Raw genomic sequence first — 21,762 nt, forward strand, 5'->3', positions numbered from 1 at the left:
TCAGAGACCACATATGCTTCCTCTCTCTCCTCCATGGCAGTTGTGCTTCAAGGAACTCACTTACTAGATTAAACAATCCTACCTCACAGATGATCACAGTCACTTTTGGGTCCTTATTCCAGTAACCTTCAAGCATAAATTTCCATAATTTCACACTCATGGGGAAGAAAAAAAATGAAATTCTGCTTTTCTTAGATACTCTCATTTAGAGATAGGAATTTTTAGTTTACTAAAAGTTGTTGACTTATTACAAAATCCATTACTTATTTCTATCCTGAACTGATAGCATGTACAAGAAATTCCTCCTCCACAAACTACTGCATGTGAAATTTTTAGTACTATTATATTCCCCTAAACAGAAGACATCTCTATTTAAACTAATATTTTGTCCATGTTATGACTTGGAATATAGAAACAGATACTGTATGCTAAAATAGCTAATGATTAAATTAAGAGAGCCATCAGGCAGTAGTACTTTCCTCACAGATGTTTCAGTTGGTCACATTCTAGCCAGTGACAATTTCAGTTTTTGTTGAAAAAAATGGGGTTTTTTCAACAAAAACTGAAATAATGTGAAAGAAGTTAAGTGGAAAACTAATGAAATTGAACCAAATGAAAATTATTCAATTTAGCAGCTGCCCATCTCAAGGAAAGCATCTGTCCCTTAAATATTCTACCTGCTATGTAATATTTTTTATTAGTCTACTTCATTTTTTTTTACATTATTTGGTTGAGTGTTCCATGAGAATACTCTTGTTAAATGGAACCAGGTAGTACATAGTTCAATTGATAAGATGAAAGTGATCTTTTCATCCTATGTGACTACACAAGTAGTTATTAATTTCTCTTCTTTGAAAATCCTTTTTTGGCTCTTAATATTTTTATTATGTTTTGACTAGTTGGGTATACAATGAATGATCTTATTTTTGAATGGCAAGATGAAGCACCTGTACAAGTCGCTGAAGGACTAACTTTGCCCCAGTTTCTGTTGAAAGAAGAAAAAGATTTACGATACTGCACTAAACATTACAATACAGGTAGGGATTGAGTGCTCTTTACATTTATTATTTGTGATTTTATTATATTCAGATGTTTCTTAATTTTAATGCTAGTTTATTTCCTGTTTATAGCTCAATGTTTTAACAGTCATAAGCAGAATATAGAACATTTGAAATTTATTGATGCTTTGACTCATTACATATGGTTATATAATTGGTTTGTATGCATCCAAAAGCCTGCTTGGTATCTAATTATATTTAAATACTTATTTATGAAAAGTCCATGCTTACATAGTAATATTCTTAAAATATTCCCTGAATTTCTGTGTGAAGAAAAAAAACTGTTTTTTAAACTCTTTTGGGGTAGTAAACACTGTCTCTGCTAGCAAAATAAAAGCACTTTCTTTCTTTAAAAAGTTTATTTGCCTACACTTCCCCACTGGTCACATTTTAATGCATTTCAAGTCATCTTTATCTAAGTACTTACTACTCACACTGACGGGAATCTTCTGCCTCTGAGGGTAGACAGAAAATATAGATACCAACAGCAAGGACAAAGAGCCTCATTGTGTAATATGTAATTTTTTGAAATCTGTTCACTTAACTAGTATGGGCTATCCATGAAATATCTATTCTAACCGTATAACCTCCATCTAAAAATGTATCTAATGGCTGACAACTGAAGAATCTCTCCAATGTGGTGCATGCATGGCCTCCCACTAGCATCAGCTGCTGCTCTTAACATTTCATTACAGTGAAATACGATTCATCTTGGCATCAGCATTTCCCAAAACCATTATCTGATCTTTTACTATACAAAGTCCCTAGTCTCTCTTATCTCAACAAATTCATAGTATCTGATCAAAGTCACTGCTGTTTTTTTTTTAACTCAGATATCTAAATTTTTAGGGAGCTCCAAGATAACAACCCAACACAAAGATAAAAGGTAAGAAAGTCAATAGCAAATGTCCTTACTCAGCTTTCTAGGGACAGTTGTAAACTTCTTTAGGAAAATGCCAAGAAATCTGTAAAGTGGAGGTAGGGTGCTGTTTGGGTTTCTTAGGAGGGCCCAAATAAGCTGTCACAAATATGGGAGCTTACCATAACAGAAATATATTCTCTCATAGTTTTGGAGGCTAGAAGTCTAAAATCAAGATATCAGCAGGGTCATGCTTTCTCTGGGAGCTCTAGGGAAGAATCCTTTCCTCCCCTCTCCTAGATTCTTATTCCTGACAATCCTGGGTAATCCTTGGATTGTTGATGAATCACTTTAGTCTCTACCTCCATAGTCACATGGCATTATCCCTGTATCTTTGTGTCCCAAATTCCCTCTTTTTATAAGGATATCAGAAATTTTGGATTAGAAATTAGAGATCATCCTAATCCAGATAAACCTCCTTTTTCTTTTGGTCATCAGGTATTAAACCCAGGGACACTGAACCACTGAGCAACATCCCTTGCCCTTTTATTTAATTATTTATTTATTTTTAATTTTTTTTCTTTATTTTTTATTGGTTGTTCAAAACATTACAAAACTCTTGACATATCATATTTCATACATTAGATTCAAGTTGGTTATGAACTCCCAATTTTACCCCATATACAGATTGCAGAATCACATCGGTTACACATCCACATTTTTACATAATGCCCTATTAGTAACTGTTGTATTTTTAAATTTTGAGACAGGGTCTTGCTTAAGTGCTGAGGCTGGCTTTGAACTTGAGATTCTCCTATCTCAGCCTCCTGAGCCACTGGGATTACAGCTGTTTACTACCATGTCCAGCCAGAAAAAAAAAAAAACATTTTAAACTTGATTATATCTGCAAATACTTTATTTCCAAATAAAGCCACTGTCACAGGTTCCAGGTGGCCATGAATTTTCGGAAGATAAATTCAACCCAGAACAAGAAATTAAGTTGTAAACAAACTCAGGATGATTTTTAATGATACAGGGTCTCAAGACCCTTTCTTAGCAAAAAGTAAATTTACATACTTTATACAGTTACTTACCAAGCTAATAGAGATTAGAAGAAAAAACTTACATTTATGAATATCTACTATAAGCGCATAATTGGATAGGTGTTTCCTCAAATGATATAGAAGTCTCACAGATTTATATTCAGGAGATTAAAGCACAATAAACTGTTCAAAATGATATAGAAAATTAAAGCATCTGGTAGTGTCCTCAATTAAGTGTGTGATTAATTTGCCTCAGATGCTAACTAAACTCCACATTATATTTTTCCAACAATGAACAGGATTCATCTATTAATTATTTTCAAAGAGTAGGCTCAGATACCACATATTTCCTTTATATTCCTTAACTAAATGCCAAAGAAAGACAGACACTAGGTTTTGTAAGAGCCATATTTATAAATACCCTATCTTCTAAAAACTGAAACACTGAATTTAAAAATTATTTCACATACAAATGAATTGCAAAAACTCTGAAGTTTTGCTCAGTTTTGTTTTCATTATCCAAAAATTTATATATGTATAAGTTTATACATATACACATATTTATATACAATGGTCTATATATTTATTTTTCTTCCCAGCAATGCTGATAAAATGCTTTTTTAATAAAAGCATATTAAGGTTTTTTTCCTTGACTATCATATGACATTTAGAGAAACTCTACAAAGTATCAAAATGGTAATCATTAATTATTCCATGAGATTACTTAGTGGATTATGTAAGAGTGATATCATGAAACAAACAGTGAGAAAATATCTTTATATGGTAAATGTACATTTCTCTGTCTACTTAAAAATAAATTACTAGAATCAGGTAAAAAACTAGATATTTGACTACTCTGGCAAGTATGAAGTGCTATTCAAATGTGAAACAATAAGTTTACATACACTTTCTTGAAAGAGTATATGTACACTCTTGTTACACTGCTTCTAGATGCTAACAGAAAATTTTCAGAAACCAATTTGAATATGTGATATCAGGTCTCTCTTCACTCTAGTGGAAAAATTTAGGACAAAATATAAAGAAAATAAAATAGTGATATTTGATGACATAACAAAGACCTATTTTTTTTTTTACTAATTGCTGCATTTATTTTATAACCAATTAGGAAAGTTTACATGTATAGAAGTACGATTCCATCTGGAACGACAAATGGGATACTATCTCATTCAGATGTACATTCCCAGTCTCCTGATTGTTATTCTATCCTGGGTTTCATTCTGGATCAATATGGATGCAGCTCCAGCCAGGGTAGCTCTGGGAATAACAACTGTACTTACTATGACTACGCAGAGTTCTGGATCACGAGCTTCCTTACCAAAGGTAAGTGCACTGAAGGTACATTCACATATTCCACATATGGTTATAAGGATATCATTGTCATATTTGTGAGATATTTTTCAAAAGCCATTTATCATTCATTACTGATTTCTCAAGTAATATTACCAAAGCAGAAAACTTGTAAGACACAGAAATAGATAAAAGAAAATATTCTATAAACTAGTGATTTCTGCTACTTACAATTTGTATTATGATCGCTATTTAAACATCAACAGTAATATTACACACTATGAAATTCTTTGTATGTGTAGATTTTTAAATACTTAGAAATACATAAACATTTATTTAAGTTGAATAATACTGTAATTTTAAAAGGTGACATAGTACTCCATTGTATAGATGTATCATCATTTACTTACTCCTAGAACTAACACAGTGATTATTATTCATATAATAAATATTATATACATGACTATACATATATATGTATGTGTGTATAAACAGACATAACACATGGATACCTAGCTTTAAGTATACTTCATGTTATTTTTTAAATACATAATTAGAATGGGAATTGTTGCACTTATAGCTGAATGCATTAATTTGTGTTGCCAAATTTAGCTTCAGAGAAGCATTATAGCAGTTATACTTCTATAAACATTATATTAGAGTGCCCATAGTGGGGCCAAGTATGGTATCATTTTTGTGGGCTCCATTCCACCCTGGCTCGTAGGTAGCCATTGGTAAACAGACAGGAGATCTTATCCATTCCATGATTTTAGTCCATGCTAAAGAGTCAGAATTAAAATGAAGCTATTTCCTCAGTGAGGTACACAAAAGACTCAATACTTCTCTTGTTAAAATGTACTAAAACACAGTATAGGAAACTGTTTACAACCATTTATCTTCATAGAAATATAAATATTTCCTCTAAAACAAAATCAAAGAAATATCTATTATCTAAATTGAGGAATCTCACAAAGCTTCTAAGAAGCTTCATTATTTATTTTCATTAAAACACTGTACTTCAATGTAAGAAAATTATGTTCACTTTTCTTATGCAGTTGATGCTATCTGCTTGCTACTCCAAGTAAATTATAAATGTACTGTCATGTTCCCTTAGTCTTTACTATGAATTGTATTCCATGATTAGATTTATTATGGTAAGACACCTAAATAAATAATGTTGGCCACAAGCTACTTTATTATTAAAAATGTTAGAAAACTTGATATTTGACAAGGCTTACATAACCTATGACTTAATAATTGTCTTTCAAAATAGCATCTACTTTTATTAATACTTAATTGTATTTTTAAAATGGCCATGTCAACTTGTTTAAAATATTGTCCAGATGAAAATTATAAATCTGTTCCTAGGAATAAATTAAACCTCAATGTTTATTTACATATGTAACTGTTAAAATTGCATACTCTATTTTTAAAGGAAATTTACTCATTGATCTTCATGAGCCAAACAGAAATGTAAACTCATTTGTTTTGTAAGTTGTCAACTAAAAGAAGAGAGGAAAATGCTCCATTTCAGGAATCTACAGCTGTTAGCACAGCATAAAGGCATTCACACAAAGAGTAAGGTAGGACTAGACACGTATAGCTCTGAGTAGCAAAAGCAAAAGGAAGAAAGCAAATAAAAAAGGCACAACAGGCATACAAGTTTTAGAAAAAAAAAGGAAATGAAATGTCTGAGACAACTTCACACTTTTCTCAAGAAAGAGAATTTTTAAAAAGGCATTAATTTTATCAAGATCTCAGGGAAGGAATCAATTTTCAACCATGAATTCAATTAAATACACACACATACATAAATAACCTTTCCACCTTTTGGAGCATAGAGATAATGACCACTACAAATGTGATGACAGACTTAACTCTCACCTACAAAAAGAACTGATTGGAAAGTGCTATTTTAACAAAAGGTGACCGCACTATCTTCAACTTTGTGACAGTTAAGACATGACTGGTTGAGCATATTTAATTACGCACATTAGAATTCAGGAAGACAAATTCTGAAGACCCGGGATAAACAAAATGTATGAATATATTGGTTGAGACTGTTCAAAAGAGCAGAAAAATCTCTTAAAAAAATCCACTCCTGATTCTTTGATTTTTCTTTTCTTTTCTTTTCTTTCTTTCTTTTTTTTTTTCAGGGCTCAACTCTTTAGGTAAAAAAGTATCTAAAACAATGTACCTTAACATCAACTGCTCTCAATATCACAAAAGAACATGCAAACACCTGAAACTCTTGTTACAGAAACATTCACCATTTGCTTACTGACGAATTCTAGCAAGTAGGTAAACAAAATTAAGTTTAGGAAAAAGAACATTTTCAAACATAGGATGAAAAAATAAATAAATCTTTAGTTTATGATAACTGCTTAATGTTTCTTCTCATCCAACAGAAGATCTACAGACCTGTACATCTCCTTTAGAATAGGAGAAGTGTAGAAATCAGCCAAATAAGACTCAGGAGAAAATCTCTAAGAATACTTTAACCAGCTCAAGAACTACAGAGCTGAGATTCTCTCTGATATATTCTATTGCATTGATCTCTAAAGTGTCATAATAAATCAAGCATGTATGTCACAGTCCAAAGCAAGAAGAGTACTGTGATACATTCATTTTTAGAACTTATAGTTATTTTGCATTTCTGCAGTTCCTGCATCAAGTGTTCAGAAGAGGGTAACATGCATCCTATTGCTAGTTAGGAGCACTTTCTTATACTATGTGCTTGAATCAAGTCAGAAAAAGTGGCAGCAGTTATAGAACCATATTATAGAAAGCTTTATTCCTTGATAATGACTGTTTATTTTGGGTGCAGTGGTAGGCTACTGAAGTATTTTAAAAGGAGCAATCGCTCTGACTTCTGTATGAAAAATCAGAAGAGGCAGAACTTATAATTAATTCCTGTTTGAGACCTACCCTCATCCCTTGTCTCCATCCCATTTCAGGACCAGCTTTGGTACATGTTTGCTGTTTTGCATCACTTGCAGAAGTACATTAAGTATCTCCATGTACTCACAAATTTAGTCTTTTGAAAATAAATTTCATATCTATTATAACAACATGAGACGCACGTTTGATAGATGTGTATGCATATACATACATATATATACATTGTACACATCACACACATTCACATACCCAGATATGAACTGGGCAGGGGTGGAAAATCTCTGAATTCAATGTTCATCCAAATCCTAGCCTTTCACACAGTATATCAAAAGATTCTTGATATTGGAGGCTGTTTCAGCTCAGTTTCAATGCAATTATTCAGCATAAAAAAATAGTCCCCAATAGTCCTCAATGACTTAAATTATTCTTGCTCAAAGGCCTATGAGTTGCCTGTGTCTTTTCTGAGTTGCCTGATACGGGATGAATTAAGAGTGCGTGTGGATCTAGAGTGGGGAGTGATTCAGGTCTGTGGAGTGTCTCCTATTTGGAACCTATAGGTATTAGTAATATGTTCTTTCCTTGGAGGAGCGCTGGCCCCTTTTATTGAGGAGAAGCTATTCAAATGAGGCAAGGGGTCAGGTTTCAGGGGGCTGAATCTATCTTCATGATGTCCACTGTCAGCAGGTTGACTGACACCTGGGTAGGCCACACCCAAGGGCACAGTAAGAGAAGGGGACACACACAAGGCACTTCCATGGAAGAGTCTATCCTTAACAGGGCAAGGGGTTATATCACAAAGGAACAGATGAGCATGACTCCATCCATGGGGCTGTAGCAAGACACACCCAAGCAGGAGACACTGACCCTGGAACCCAAGAATGGTGGGGAAAGCTCTGCCACATGTCTGCAACTGAGTACCTCAGCACCCAGCCGGGGAGTGTGACTCAGTCACATGTAAGGTTGGTCTCCCACAGAGGAGTGCAGGAAAGCAAGAAAGAAATGTAAACAAATAATCTTATCTTCTATTATAAGGCAATGATTTGTTAAACCTTTCTGTCTCCTTTCTTAGGCCACTCTCTGGCTTATTAGTAAGAACTCAAGAAAACAAGAGGGATGAAAGTATGAAGATGAAAAGAGGGAGAAATCCTGGGGAGATTGTATTTGGATTTTTCTCACTCTGCCTCTAACACTTTGCCCATCTTCTTCAGAATATAACTTTAAACACTGAAAAATCAGGAGAACTTGAAATTTCAAACAAGACTAATTAATTAGTTCACAGACTGTTAGAAACCTGAAGCCTATGCAAATTGCAAATTCTGCACTTAAAGATGTTTATCCTCAACAATAAACAGAACCTTATATCTCAATTTCTCTTAATTTTCCCCATTCAATTTACCTGTGAAACCCACCAGAGTAGCTTTCTGAGGGGGGAAAACTGCTCTTTACATATTTCTTTCTTCAGAGCCCAAATCAGTACATAAAATGTGCCTACTCAGTGAGCATTATGGTGACATATAAAGACAATGTGAGCTTTTAAAATATTTACTTAGTGTTTAGCCTTAACTTCAAAAGCAAGCAACTGAATTATTCTTTAATTGTGCTAAACCATATTTTTTGCTAGAGTACCACCAAATTAATGAACAAAGAATTTAAAGTTTGCATTTATCTACCTTATAGTACAATAAAAACAATAGATCTTAGAAAATATAATAAAGATAGCTCTCATCACCAATTAAGGAAGTGATTACAACTATCAAAAAGTGAAAAGTAAAAAGTTAATATGTTTTCATATCATGATTATGTTGGTACAAAGATCTATAATTGGGATTGATTATATGGAAAAGATAGGGGATGGGAAGAAAATTGAAGCACATTGCACTACTGTGCTTTATCTAATTAATAAATATAACATTCTCTTTTTCTCAAAAAATATACCCTGTAGTTTTAAAAAGAGGAAGTTGCATAGGTTTGAAATTACGCAACTAAATAGGGTTAGAAGAACTGCATAGTAATTGGGCTTTCCCAATAATGTGGCAATGAATTGCCATTACTATCAGTAATACCTTTGTGCTCACCATTTAAATACAACTTCTAATATCTACTCCAAATATGTTTAACTGAGATCCCTTCAATCAAGATCAGTACAGATATAATGGTTTCATTTCTACTTTATTATTGTGACAATATATTTAATAAGTAAATTCATCATTATGATTATTGGATTATATTTGAATGTAAGTAATATACTTTATTAAATTTTTTAAATTTTATGGATCATAAAAATAGTGTCATTTTATATACTTATTTAGGAAAAAAGGCACAGAAAATAAAAGGATTCTTTATTCATAATTTTTACTAAAACCACAATATACAATGCATATAAAACCATCTAATTTTATGATTAATACAAAATCTGATTATTATGTAAGCAGATAATTCTTAAACATGTGTCAGCCCTATGCTAAGAAGAATAGAAATGATGAATATCTCTGGTTCCACATTTCATCTTCCTACATTTACTAGACTTACTAACTGTCATTAAGCTGAAAAATTAACAATTATCAAGTATCTTCTTTGTACTTGACATAAGACACACAGCTGGTACATAAATTCTTAAAGTTTAAAGAAAAATCACAAGGTTTGTAAAAGACAGCATTATACAACAGGTTGTAAAAGACAGCATTATACAACAGCTTTGGCATCAAACTGAACTTAAAAGCAAAAGCTGTATGCAATTTTGAGACTATTTTATCTAAACAATGTCTTTAACTCCCTTTACTGCTATTTAACTCCATTTACTGTATCCTATAATCATACTATGAACTCCCTAAAAGATTTTTTTTAAAGATGTAAAACTATCCCTTTGGGCTAGAGCTGTGGCTCAGTGGTAGAGAACTGATCTTGCATGTGTGACACACTGGGTTTAATACTCAACACAACATAAAAATAAATAAAATAAAGATATTGTATTCATCTACAACTAAAAAGCAATATTAAAAAACTATCTCTTTGCCAGTGGAAGATAAAGACTTGGTCCCAATAAGAGTGTTTAAAAAAAACCTCACAGGCTTTATCTATCTTCATGATTCCAGTTGGGAATTTATTTATAAATAAAGCTTTTAGGCTTATATACCTCTCCCTATAAAGAAATAGGGAGATATTTTGATTAAAATAAAGATGATGTTACAGAAATACAAAATCTCCATTTTGAAAATGCAAAGAAGTCACAAATACAATTTAAGTAGTTCAAAAAAGATAATGTATTAAGAAATGCCAGTTAAGTCTAACAAAATGAACCTAAGAAGCATTTCTAGTGACATCTAGATTTATTTTACAGTTTCACATGTTAAACATAAGAATCATATCCTATAGAAGAGATAATAGTAAAACTCCAATAACTGAAATGGGAGTCGGAGATTAATGTGTGACAAAATCCTTCAAAATCCTTTAGCTGTTTGGTTGTACTTTTCCTGTCTAGTGAATGGAAAGATTAATCAACCTCATCTTGTTAGAAATAATGGAGCTGTTATGTGATATGATTCTCTGTTGCATTTTCTCTTAATGTAAGATTCTTTATGTGGAAAATATTGTGGTAGAAGCATCATTCATTTACTATAGCTTATGAGTATCACAATCAGTATGAATGTGACATCAAGGGGACTGTTGTGAGTCACCCTCTAGGGTGATAAATGTCAGAATGTCAAAGCTCACAATATTCCATGCTGTGTGATTCATTACTTAATGCCTGGTTTTTCTCCTTTTGCCTTTTCAATATCATTATACTCTAATGTCTGTTTTTTTTTAAGCATTGTTTATTTTTTTCCTTTGTTCTAATTTATTTCTCTCTGGGTTTATGTCTTAAATAATATTCATGCTCCTTTTGAGATGAATATATTTTTTTCTATAAACATTATAGAATGTAAACTTCTTACATATGAATTTGCACCAGAGAAAAATGTAGGATGGTACTCCGATTTGGATGTAAGTAATAAAAAATTAAATGAAAAAAGTCATAGAGATAAAAAAAAAACTCATAAAATAAGTCATGACACAAGCAGAGAGATTTCATTTAGTTCAGAGGAAAAACATTTATCTGTATGCTTGAATCATCTGCCATTCCGCAGACAAAATCATTCACCATTTACTTGACATTTCTGAGGAACTGGGGGAATTTACCACAACTGATTACCCAAAGGAAGAACAAATTATTCTATTCAAAGGGCTATTTTAGCTACTCAAAAGCACATACTGGGCTGGGATTGTGGATCAGTAGTAGACCACTCACCTAGCTATGTGAGGCACTGGGTTTGATTTTCAGCACCACATAAAAAAATAAACAAACAAAATAAAGGTATTATGTCCATCTACAACTAAAAATAATTAAATTTAAAAAAGCATATACTGTGATGTTCTTAATACATCTTTGTCAAATAAAAAGCAAATTTGGATTGAGAAAAAATGACAAAATAATTACTCTTAAAAATGTGCTTGTAATAATGAATCCCACTATTACTTACAATTATAATACACCAACAAAGAATTTGAGGGCAGGGAATCCCTTGAAATTTACCTTATAAAGTTTCTACACATAAGTTTATATGAGGTTTTACTGATTCAAACACCCAGGTTCCAGTTTAATCAATTTCTTAAGTTTAAGCTACACTCTTTATAAATACATTTAAGTATCTATTTCTAGAAACCTCTGATTAATGTAGCATGTATTATAATTTAGTAAGCTACATCTAATGCACTGTTATCCATGAGCTGTAGCATAGGAATTTACTGGTCCTGAGACAATCCTTTTAACTACCTATTGTGTGAGCCAAGGTAAAGGTGTGCATCTTGGCAGGCTTCTCAACCACAATTTAGAGTGCCATACCTAAGATATAGCTCAACCAATTTTATTGCTGAGGAATATAATTTAAAATTGTTGCTATAAAATAATCATATTGAAATATTTCTGGGGGTGGCGGGGGGGAGAGGTGGGCAGAGGTTGAACCCAGGGGCACTCAACCACTAAATCACATCCCCAGCCCTTTTTATTTTTTGTGACAGTATCTCACTAAGTTGCTTAGAGCCTTTGAACTTTTGAACCTCAGTCTCCTGAGCTGCTAGGACTACCTGCATGGGTCACTGAACCTGGCTCATACTGAAATCTTACATAAGTATAAATTTATTTATGAAGGACACATGAGATATAAGCAACCTAGCAATTCCTCTGGATCAGAAAGCACAAAAACCAAATAACTTCAGGAGATTGATGCAAAAATAAATGTACAAAGTAGTCTGATGTGATCAATGAAAGTGTCATAGGATTGGAGCCTTCTGGGAAACTGAGGCAACACAAAGCACCCCCCCCAGCCTTACTCTTTCAAATCCCAATTCTTATGATCAAGTGAGAAAGACATCAGATATGTCGCTCAGAGTAACAGGCAATGAATTTATTACAAAGGATGGGAAATAGTAAAAGGAAACACTCTCAAGGGACAGGGTAGGTCCTGTCAGAGAGGAGAGAGATAGTACTCCTTTCCTTTCCTCCATTTTTGGGGGTGGCAGGGGAGGTTCCCTGGAAAGTTTTCAAAGAGTCCTAACCAGATCCATTTCTTGACTTCTGACTAACAACAAAATAACATAAGACTTTCAAGTCCCTGTTGTGTATGACAACTCTAGGAATCCAACTGGATTCTTAACCATAAATTCCTACAGATTTTTCCTCATTTCCTTGAGTTTCCTGATCTGGTCTGTGAAAAAGGTCATGAAAGTCCATCCCTTCAGGGTAACTTGGGTTCCTCTTTTGGACATTATTTCAGGTTTGCATTTTTCATGCAGATAACAGGTAGTTTGCCAAAGAATGTGACATATCCTGTCCACTTAAGCTAGATAGGGCTGCATGCAAATCGATTCTTGGAAAGAAATCATGTGCAGGTCAGCACAGTGGGCCCATTATATAGAATTATTCCCTTCACCTCATCACCACTGGCATCTGTGTCTGTCGCCTATCAAAAGGAGAGATAGGCAGTGTAGCTAACTAGTTACATGCATTCCATGCTTACAGGCATGTTCTTTTCAGTCTTGGCTGATGAATCTTGAGCAGACCTGTGCCACTTCTAGTCTAGAAAAATTTATTGCCAAACATGAGACCCACCAGTTTCCTGCTTTCCTCTGCTGTTGTATCATGAATGAGCACTACAATGACAACACAACTCCATAGTCACGATGTGACCCAAAGCTGACTAGGAACATGAGAGAAAAATAACCCTATGTTGTTTCAAGATAGGAAGATGTTGGTGTTGTTCGTTGAATGTATAGTATCATAGCTTGAATTCTCCTATGATCACCAGATTGTGTCATTGGGGGGGTGGTAGATGAAGGTTTTACCTCCAGATTCTTGTATTGAAGGAGAATACTGAGGTGAGACTATTCCCTAAATTAGAATTAGTATCCCAACCACAGAGTGGATAATGGGACTATTGACAAGAGGATCCAGAAAGATGCACAAATTGGATTAATACTGTCTCAAAGGAAACTGGGCAATAAGGAGTAAGAAAAGTTAGAAATCATGAATCACACGAGGACTACACTGTGTAGTTAAGAGTAAGAAATTCTGTCTTTATTTTAAAGTTACCTGCCCTAAGGTACCAAACATAGAAGCTGCCAGGTTCTATGTTTACTTGGAAGGGCAGCTAGGACAGTAAAGAAAAGTGAAATTTAGGGAAGAGGCTCAAATGATGAGAAAAGCAAGACTTTAAAACTCAAGAGCTGTCCACAATTAAAATTCTGGAAGACACAAGTGTTTTCATATGTTGTATTGCCACTGAAAAGAGTCACTGAATGAATTTGGAAATTATTTATCTCATTTATTCTCTGGTACATGTCATTATCAATTTAGGTTGTTAAAGAACATGCACATACTTTATGAGTTACATTCTTCCAGGAATGGCAGTGTCTTTAAAGGCTGCATTACATCTTCTTATAAAGCATATATTTGGAGGCTGCTGGAAATTTCCGCAAAATTGCAAAATTTATGAGATCTAAATCTACACTTTGCAAACAGATGGACACAACACAACATTGGAATAAAACAGGGATTCACTGCTCTTGCTCAGTAGAGACCACTATGAACAACAGAAGTGACACTTCTGATACAGCAGGAAATGCTTCTTATGTAAGTTGACACCATTGTCAAAAAAATGAACTCTTTGTAAAAAAGATAAAATTAATCCAAACCAAAGTATTAACAAAATTGCTCCAAAAACTGAATTTCCTTATGACTCATTTCTGAATCACTCTTCCCCCTACATTTTAAAATTTGATACCTTCACTCATGCCCATTTACTCAGCAAATATATATACACATGTGAAATACTGCTGTATTGGTGAACAAAACAAAATGCCATCTGCCATCAAGGAAAACAAGAAATAAGGAGTAACCATGCAATGTGTTAAGGTAACACATTAATTAAGTGAAAGTATATGGAATTCTAAATCAGATGTGGGCAAAGTCTATCCTGAGACCTGAAGGGCCAGCTGGGAAAAGGGGGAAAGTTTTTCCCTAATTTATTTATTACTCCCTAAACCATAACTTTCTCCCAAATGTTCAGCTATTTATCCTTTAACAACACTACCTAAATTTGACTCTCATTAAAAAAATAACTACATTAAATATTAAAGATAAATAGGAATAAAAAACACATCATACAAACAGCATAAAAACAGGGAAGTTTCCAAAAAGCAGGGTTCAGATCCTTAAGACAACTATATGCTTGGTCCAAGAAAGTAGAATATCTTTCCTCAAACCTAGCCTCATGTTTTGCTCATGTAGATATAAATCTTCTTGGGAAAGAAATATTATTCTTATTATAGTGAAGCAGGTTTCTGGGTTAAAAGAAAACAAAACAAAAAATAACTCCATACAAATACATATATGTGTGTGTGTGTATTTTTTTAATATAATGTTTTTTCTTCCTATTTATCTTTAATATTTAATTTATATATATATGTGTGTGTGTGTGTGTGTGTGTGTGTGTGTGTGTGTATATATATATATATATATATATATATATATATCCCTTATTTCAAATTCTTGAAAAATGACAGAATTTTCTACATCTACTGGCTATATTAAAGTATTCAACAAAATGAATTATCTCATGCTTACTCACTTGCTCAACAATGTAATGCTTTTGGTGACACTGCTTGCACAGTATAGCATCTTAATTTTGGAATGTACACACACACACATTCATACACAAGATAAAAGAGAAAACTAATATTCAAAGAAAAATTTCAACCTTGAACCAATAGCATATTCAGAGATATTTGTTCAACTAAAACCTCAAATCACTCTTCCATTAACCTCAGAAGAGTATTAAAATAGTTTCATGAAACTTACTGAATTCCCCCTTCCAAAGGATTTAGATATATGTAAATGTGTAGAAATTATGAGCTTCTTATTTTTACTCTTCTCCTTTCTTCCTACCTTTTCCCTGTGTGTTTCAGAAATTAAGAAAAATAAATAGATAAATACAGATCAATTGATCAATCTGGTATTGTGATACCTCCTGCTTCACTTTTCTTGCTAAGGACTGCCTTGGCTATTCCAGATCTCTTATTTTTCCAAATAAATTTCATAATTGCTTTTTCTAGTTCTATAAAGAATGTCACTGGGATTTTAATAGAAATTGCATTAAATCTGCATCACAATACTAGACCTTAAGTTATACTATAGAGCTATAGTAACAATAAACAGCATGGCATTGGCACCAAAGTAGACGACAATATTATAGAATAGAAGACACAGAGACAAATACACATAAATACAGTTATCTCATACTAGACAACGATGCCAAAACATTCATTGGAGAAAAGATAGCCTCTTCAACAATGGTACTGGGAAAACTGGAAATCTATTTGCAGCAAAATGAAATCAAACCCATTATCTCTCACCATGCACAAAACTCAACTCAAAGTGGTTAAGGACCTAGGAATTAGACCAGAAACCCTGCACCTATTAGAAGAAAAAGTAGTCCCAAATCTTCATCATGTCATATAGGTTCCAACTTCCTTAACAAGACTCCTAAAGTGCAAGAAATAAAATTAAGAATAAATGGGACGATTTCAAACTAAAAAGCTTCTTCTCAGAAAAGGAAACAATCAATAATATGAAGAGAGAGTCTACAGAGTGGGAGAAAATCTTTACCACATGCACATCAGATAGAACACTAATCTCTAGGATATATAAAGATCTCAAAAAACTTAACACCAAAAAAAAAAAAAAACTAAATCAATAAATGAGCTAAGGAACTAAACAGACACTTCTCAGAAGATATAAAATTGATCAACCAATATATGAAAAACATTTCAATGTCTCTAGTAATTAGAAAAATGCAAATCAACACTACTCTAAGATTTTATCTCATGCTAGTCAGAATGGCAATTATCAAGAACACAAACAATAAGTGTTCGAGAGGATGTGAGGGAAAATGTACACTCATACATTAGTGTTGGGACTGCAAATGGGTACAACCACTCTGAAAAGTGGTATGGAGATTCCTCAGAAAACTTGGAATGAAAACACCATTTGACCCAGCTATTCAACTCCTCTGTCTATACCCAAAGGACTTAAAATCAGCATATTACAGTGATGCAATCACATCAATGTTTATAGCGCCTCAATTCACAATAGGTAAAATGTGGAACCAACCTAGATGCCCTTCAACAGATGAATGGATAAAGAAACTGTGGTATATATTTACAGTGGAATATTACTCAGCATTAAAAGAGAATAAAATTATGGCATTTGCAGGAAAATAGATGGAGATGGAGGATATCTTGCTAAGTTAAATAAGCCAATTCCAAAAAACAAAAAGCCACATGTTTTCTCTAATGTGTGGATGCTAATCCAATATTAGGGGGTGGGCAGGGGAAGAATGGAAGAAATTTGCATTGGGCAGAGGGGAGTGAGAAGAGGGGTAAGGGCATGGGGGTAAGAAAGATGGTGGAATGAGAAGGTCATCATTATGCTAAGTACATGTATGATTGCACAAATGGTGTGACTCTACATCATGTATAACCACAAAAATGAAAAGTTATACTCCGTTTGTGTACAATGAATCAAAATGCATTTTGCTGTCATGTATAACTAATTGGAACAAATTTTAAAGAAAAAAAAAGCAGGGTAAAAGGTACAGCCAAACTGCCAGGGATGATGCACAGGGTAAAGCAGTAATTAGGAAAAAGACAAGGAAACTTTAGGGATGGAACTTAGATGAAAGAAGCAACTCTGGTCAAGATGGAGCAGGCTGAGATGATGGTCAGAAAAACTGAGATATTACACACAGTATGAACGAACAAGTATATGTTGAGGGTAACAAATGCCAAGTTTCTCTGTTTAAAGTGTTACATAATAGAAAAGGTAAAGGATAAAAGAACCTGGTGGAATTGACTTAGAATAAGACACTAGTATGAGTTCATGTTTGATGACAAATGGATAATACATAGGTAGATAGATAGGAAGTGAGATAGATATAGATATGCTATGGTGTGTGTGTGTGTTGTGTGTGTGTAAGGGAGAGAGAGAGATTGGTATAGATGCTATGGGGTGTGTGTGTGTGTGTGTGTGTGTGTGTGTGTGTGTCTGTTTCCTACTTCTGTTCACTAAGAGAAGCAATGTCATCCAAGAAACAATGAACAAACCCACATATAGTTCTTAAATTGATTTCCAGTAAAGAAGGGTTCCTCAAAGAAAGGGTTGATTCAAAGACTGAGATTAAAAAACAAGTAATATCTTTTGTGGGAAAGCAAGAAAATGCTAAAATAATGAAGGAAATTTGTCAAATAGATATGCCTTAAAATTTAGGGATTCCAATCTGGGATGTGAGCATCAAAATAAATAATGATGAATAAAATGGGTATCCAAAAGTTTATACTAATATAAATAAATAAAATAGCAAACGGATACATGTAAGAGACAGGAACTTTTCTTACAGTAGAAATAAATGTAGATGAATGATGAAATTAGAAAACCACCATTTGGTATCAATGTAATAATTCAAACAAAAATCATCAATGAATGTGAAATCTGGTATGAGAAAGTTAACAATGGCTTCTCTTTTCTTTTTGGTGGTGGGGACTGAATCAAGGGCCGCCCAGATGCTAAAGTATGTACTTTACAACTGAGCTCTACCCATGGCCCAAAATTTGCATAATTTCAAAGCAATCCTTACACATGGGAAAATTAGTAATTTTATTGTACAGAAACCTGGCAGATATCACCTTAACCAACTGATCAATATTTTGTGCCTCCTGATATGATACACAATGAAGAATAGGGCATCACTAGTGAGAGAGTCCGACTTAAAAAAAAAAAAAAAGGCAAATCTAAAATGAAAACACTACAATTTAGCTTCACCCTAACTGGCCTTTATTCATCAAAAATTCCAATGTTACAAAAAGCAAGGAAAGACTGAGCAAATAAATATTCCATATTGAAGGCTAAAATAAACTTTTTAAAATAAAAAATGGCATTATTAAGGCAACTGGTAAAATGAGGATGGGATGTTAGGATGAGATAGTCATATTCTATCAATACTAACCAGTTAGTTTGTTTAGTGTGTGGTACCATGTCTGCAAAATATAGTTAAATAATTCAGCCTGGGGAAAACATTATATATACTACATAGCATTTATATGTATAGGCACCACGTATCATGAAAAAAAGTAGTCAGATGTTAACAACTGAGAAACTTGGAATTCTTTTTGCTATTCAAATAATATTCTATAAAAATATTTCAAAATTGGTACCAAATAGCCATCTATTAACCACTTATAAATGCAATAAAAGAAATTTAACAGAATTTATGAATAAGATTATAAAATATAAAATTTTCTATTAAAAATGAAAGTAAAAAGTCACACATTGTTATCCATGTTTCAATGTTACTTCTACTCCAAGCATTATACTGCTCTAAGGGAAAAATTTTATCTCTTCTTTCCTTTTATCTTATGTTTAGACAAATGCCTAATTTAAATACACACACACACACACACACACACACACACACACACGGGTCTTTTGTTTTTGTTATTTTTTTTCTTGAGGTACTGGGCATTGAATCCAGGAACACTCTAACACTGAGCTACATCCCCAGCCCTTTTTATTTTGTATTTTGAGACAAGGTCTCACTAAATTGTTTAGTGTTTCAATGAGTTGCCAAGGTTAGCCTCCAGCTTGCCATCCTCCTGCCTCAGTACAAGTTTTTCTTTAAATATTTTTTAAATGTTGATAAACATTTTTTTATTCATTTCTTTATATGCAGTGCTGAGAATCGAACCCAGTGTCTCACACATGCTAGGCAAGTGCTCTACCACTGAGCCACAACTCCAGCCCCAGTACAAGTTTTAAAACTATGATTAACATTTAAAATTTGCAAAAATTAATACCTGATCAATTATTAAGAAAAAACTGTTGAAATTTCTTTTTTTCCAAACTGATACATAAATAATGTTTAAAATCATTAAAAATCATTTTGTTCTCAAAAGAAATAAAAATATAAATCAATATGCTCACTTTCGCTTTTTCTCTTGGCTAGGTTTCATATGTCAAAGCTATTGACATTTGGATGGCAGTATGCCTCCTTTTTGTGTTTTCAGCACTTCTGGAGTATGCAGCTGTAAATTTTGTATCAAGACAGCACAAAGAACTGCTGCGATTTCAACGAAAGAGAAAGAATAAGGTAAGTAATTGAATATATTGGGTTTGGTTGTATATCAGTTTTATTGGAAAGTAAATTTGTTATATTTAATGGAAATGTACAGGAAGAAAATTGGGACTGGGGACTAAATGATATGATATTCTTTGTTTTGTCCACTTGAAACTAAAAATGTCAAAATTCACTTCAGGAAGAAAATTATGACACCTAGCTATACTTTAAACAGAATATCTGGTAACTCGAGAGCTTTATCAACTTCCCAATGTACTTTCAGGAATAATACTGTTTTTTGTTTGTTTCCTTGCTTCAATTTGTGAAATACATAATCTCTTACTTGAAATATTCAATTGTTTTATTTGTTTTACTTGATGCAAGTCATCAAATCAAATAAAGTTGCTGCTTTTTTCTGAGCTAATTCCTTGTTTCCATAAAATATTACTTATTTAATAACACCATGATGTTAAATTCACACAAAACTATGTAGTCTATTTTTCATTTATATTTTATGTTCTTAAGATATTTCTTCTGAAACTCTATGGGAAACACAATAAAGTGCAATCTTTACCTTACTATCATATGATTAGAGATGATTCCAGGAAAAAAATTATTTATAACACCTTTAGGAGGCCATAGAAATTGTAGAAATAACCTAAATGGATTTGTATGTACAGAGCAGCGTTGCTCCCCTCTATTAGGACCTGTTGTGGCATCTCCCTTTAAAAGTACATGGTTTTTATCAACCTTTCTCTGTAAGAGAGAGTTTCTCTTGACAGCAAATGGATGAGTTTACTTCTTCTAATTAAAATGTACCAACAGATATTTTAAAAGCAAATGGACGTTTAAAGCAATAAAATACTGTTGAAGTGACGTATAATTATAGCCAGGATCCAATACACTGGAATATTTCAGTCAAAAGATAAAACCTAAGGATAACCATCTGGTTCATATGGCATGAATTTTTAAGATTTGATGGTTTCTGAATTACTGATTATATACTAAACTTTTTTAAAGCACTAAGCTTTAACCTCTCAGCACTAAAAATATTCTCAACCAATACTTGATCATTTCTAATTGGCCCTCCAAAAATTATCACTGTTCCAATAAACACCCAATAAATTCCCATGCTGCATAGTAAAGAACAGCAGCATCAGGAGATTATTGCACTGGACAGACAACAAAACTAGAGCATACATTTGTTTCAATTTATATGAAAATAAAAGCATCTCATTTGTATATTGAATATATTATGATAGGGAGATTAACTTTTCTTTATCTTCTTTCTCCACATTCCCTGATTTACTTATATTTTCTCCTTGTTCTTTACTTTTCCTTTATCTTACTTTCCCCTCCCCCTTCTCTAATGATTCTTCACACTTGCTGAAACATCTTAACAGGACAAATGCTGTATCAACAATATCAATGGATGAAACTCTTTCCTATCAGTGAATGACAGATATTTTCCCTACTACTATCATTTACCACAATTAAGTCAATATACATTTTTCATATCATTAATGATTTGATTCTCCATTTTTATTGTCTCAATATATTCTTCCTCCTCCTTATTCACTTTACAATGTTTCAGCCATGTGATCCAAACACCAGAAATGAGAAATATTAGGCATACTGTGTTTAAATAGGGAGAATCTGAGAGCTCGTTCATATTCTACATCCAACAATCAACAGTATCCACTAGATAATGTAATAGACCACAAGTTTAGAAACTCAATTTTGGCTCTTCCTTTTAAAAATTATTCTTGTTAAAGTGTCTTCTTACTCAGTTTTGCCACATGTAAGAGGTGCCTGCCTGTAATCCCAGCAGCTCAGGAGGCTGAGACAGAAGGATCACAAGTTCAAAGCCAGCCTCAGTAATGTATTGAGGC

At 33.2% G+C, this 21,762-nt stretch overlaps 1 protein-coding gene across 2 annotated transcripts in view; it reads left to right on the top strand.

Annotated features, from left to right (window-relative positions):
* Positions 1-21,762, top strand: part of GLRA3 (glycine receptor alpha 3) — a gene marked incomplete at both ends in the record, with an annotated part of 168,968 nt that overhangs the window by 134,315 nt on the left and 12,891 nt on the right. For both annotated transcript variants that reach the window (XM_081269727.1, XM_081269726.1), the window contains 3 exons: positions 900-1,037; positions 4,087-4,301; positions 19,760-19,903. In XM_081269727.1, the coding sequence (XP_081125853.1) occupies positions 900-1,037; positions 4,087-4,301; positions 19,760-19,903 (497 nt within the window). The remainder of the gene's footprint in view (positions 1-899; positions 1,038-4,086; positions 4,302-19,759; positions 19,904-21,762) is intronic.

This window comes from Spermophilus citellus (genome assembly GCF_964194105.1).
Source record: "Spermophilus citellus genome assembly, chromosome: 16".
Taxonomy (NCBI): Eukaryota; Metazoa; Chordata; class Mammalia; order Rodentia; family Sciuridae; genus Spermophilus; species Spermophilus citellus.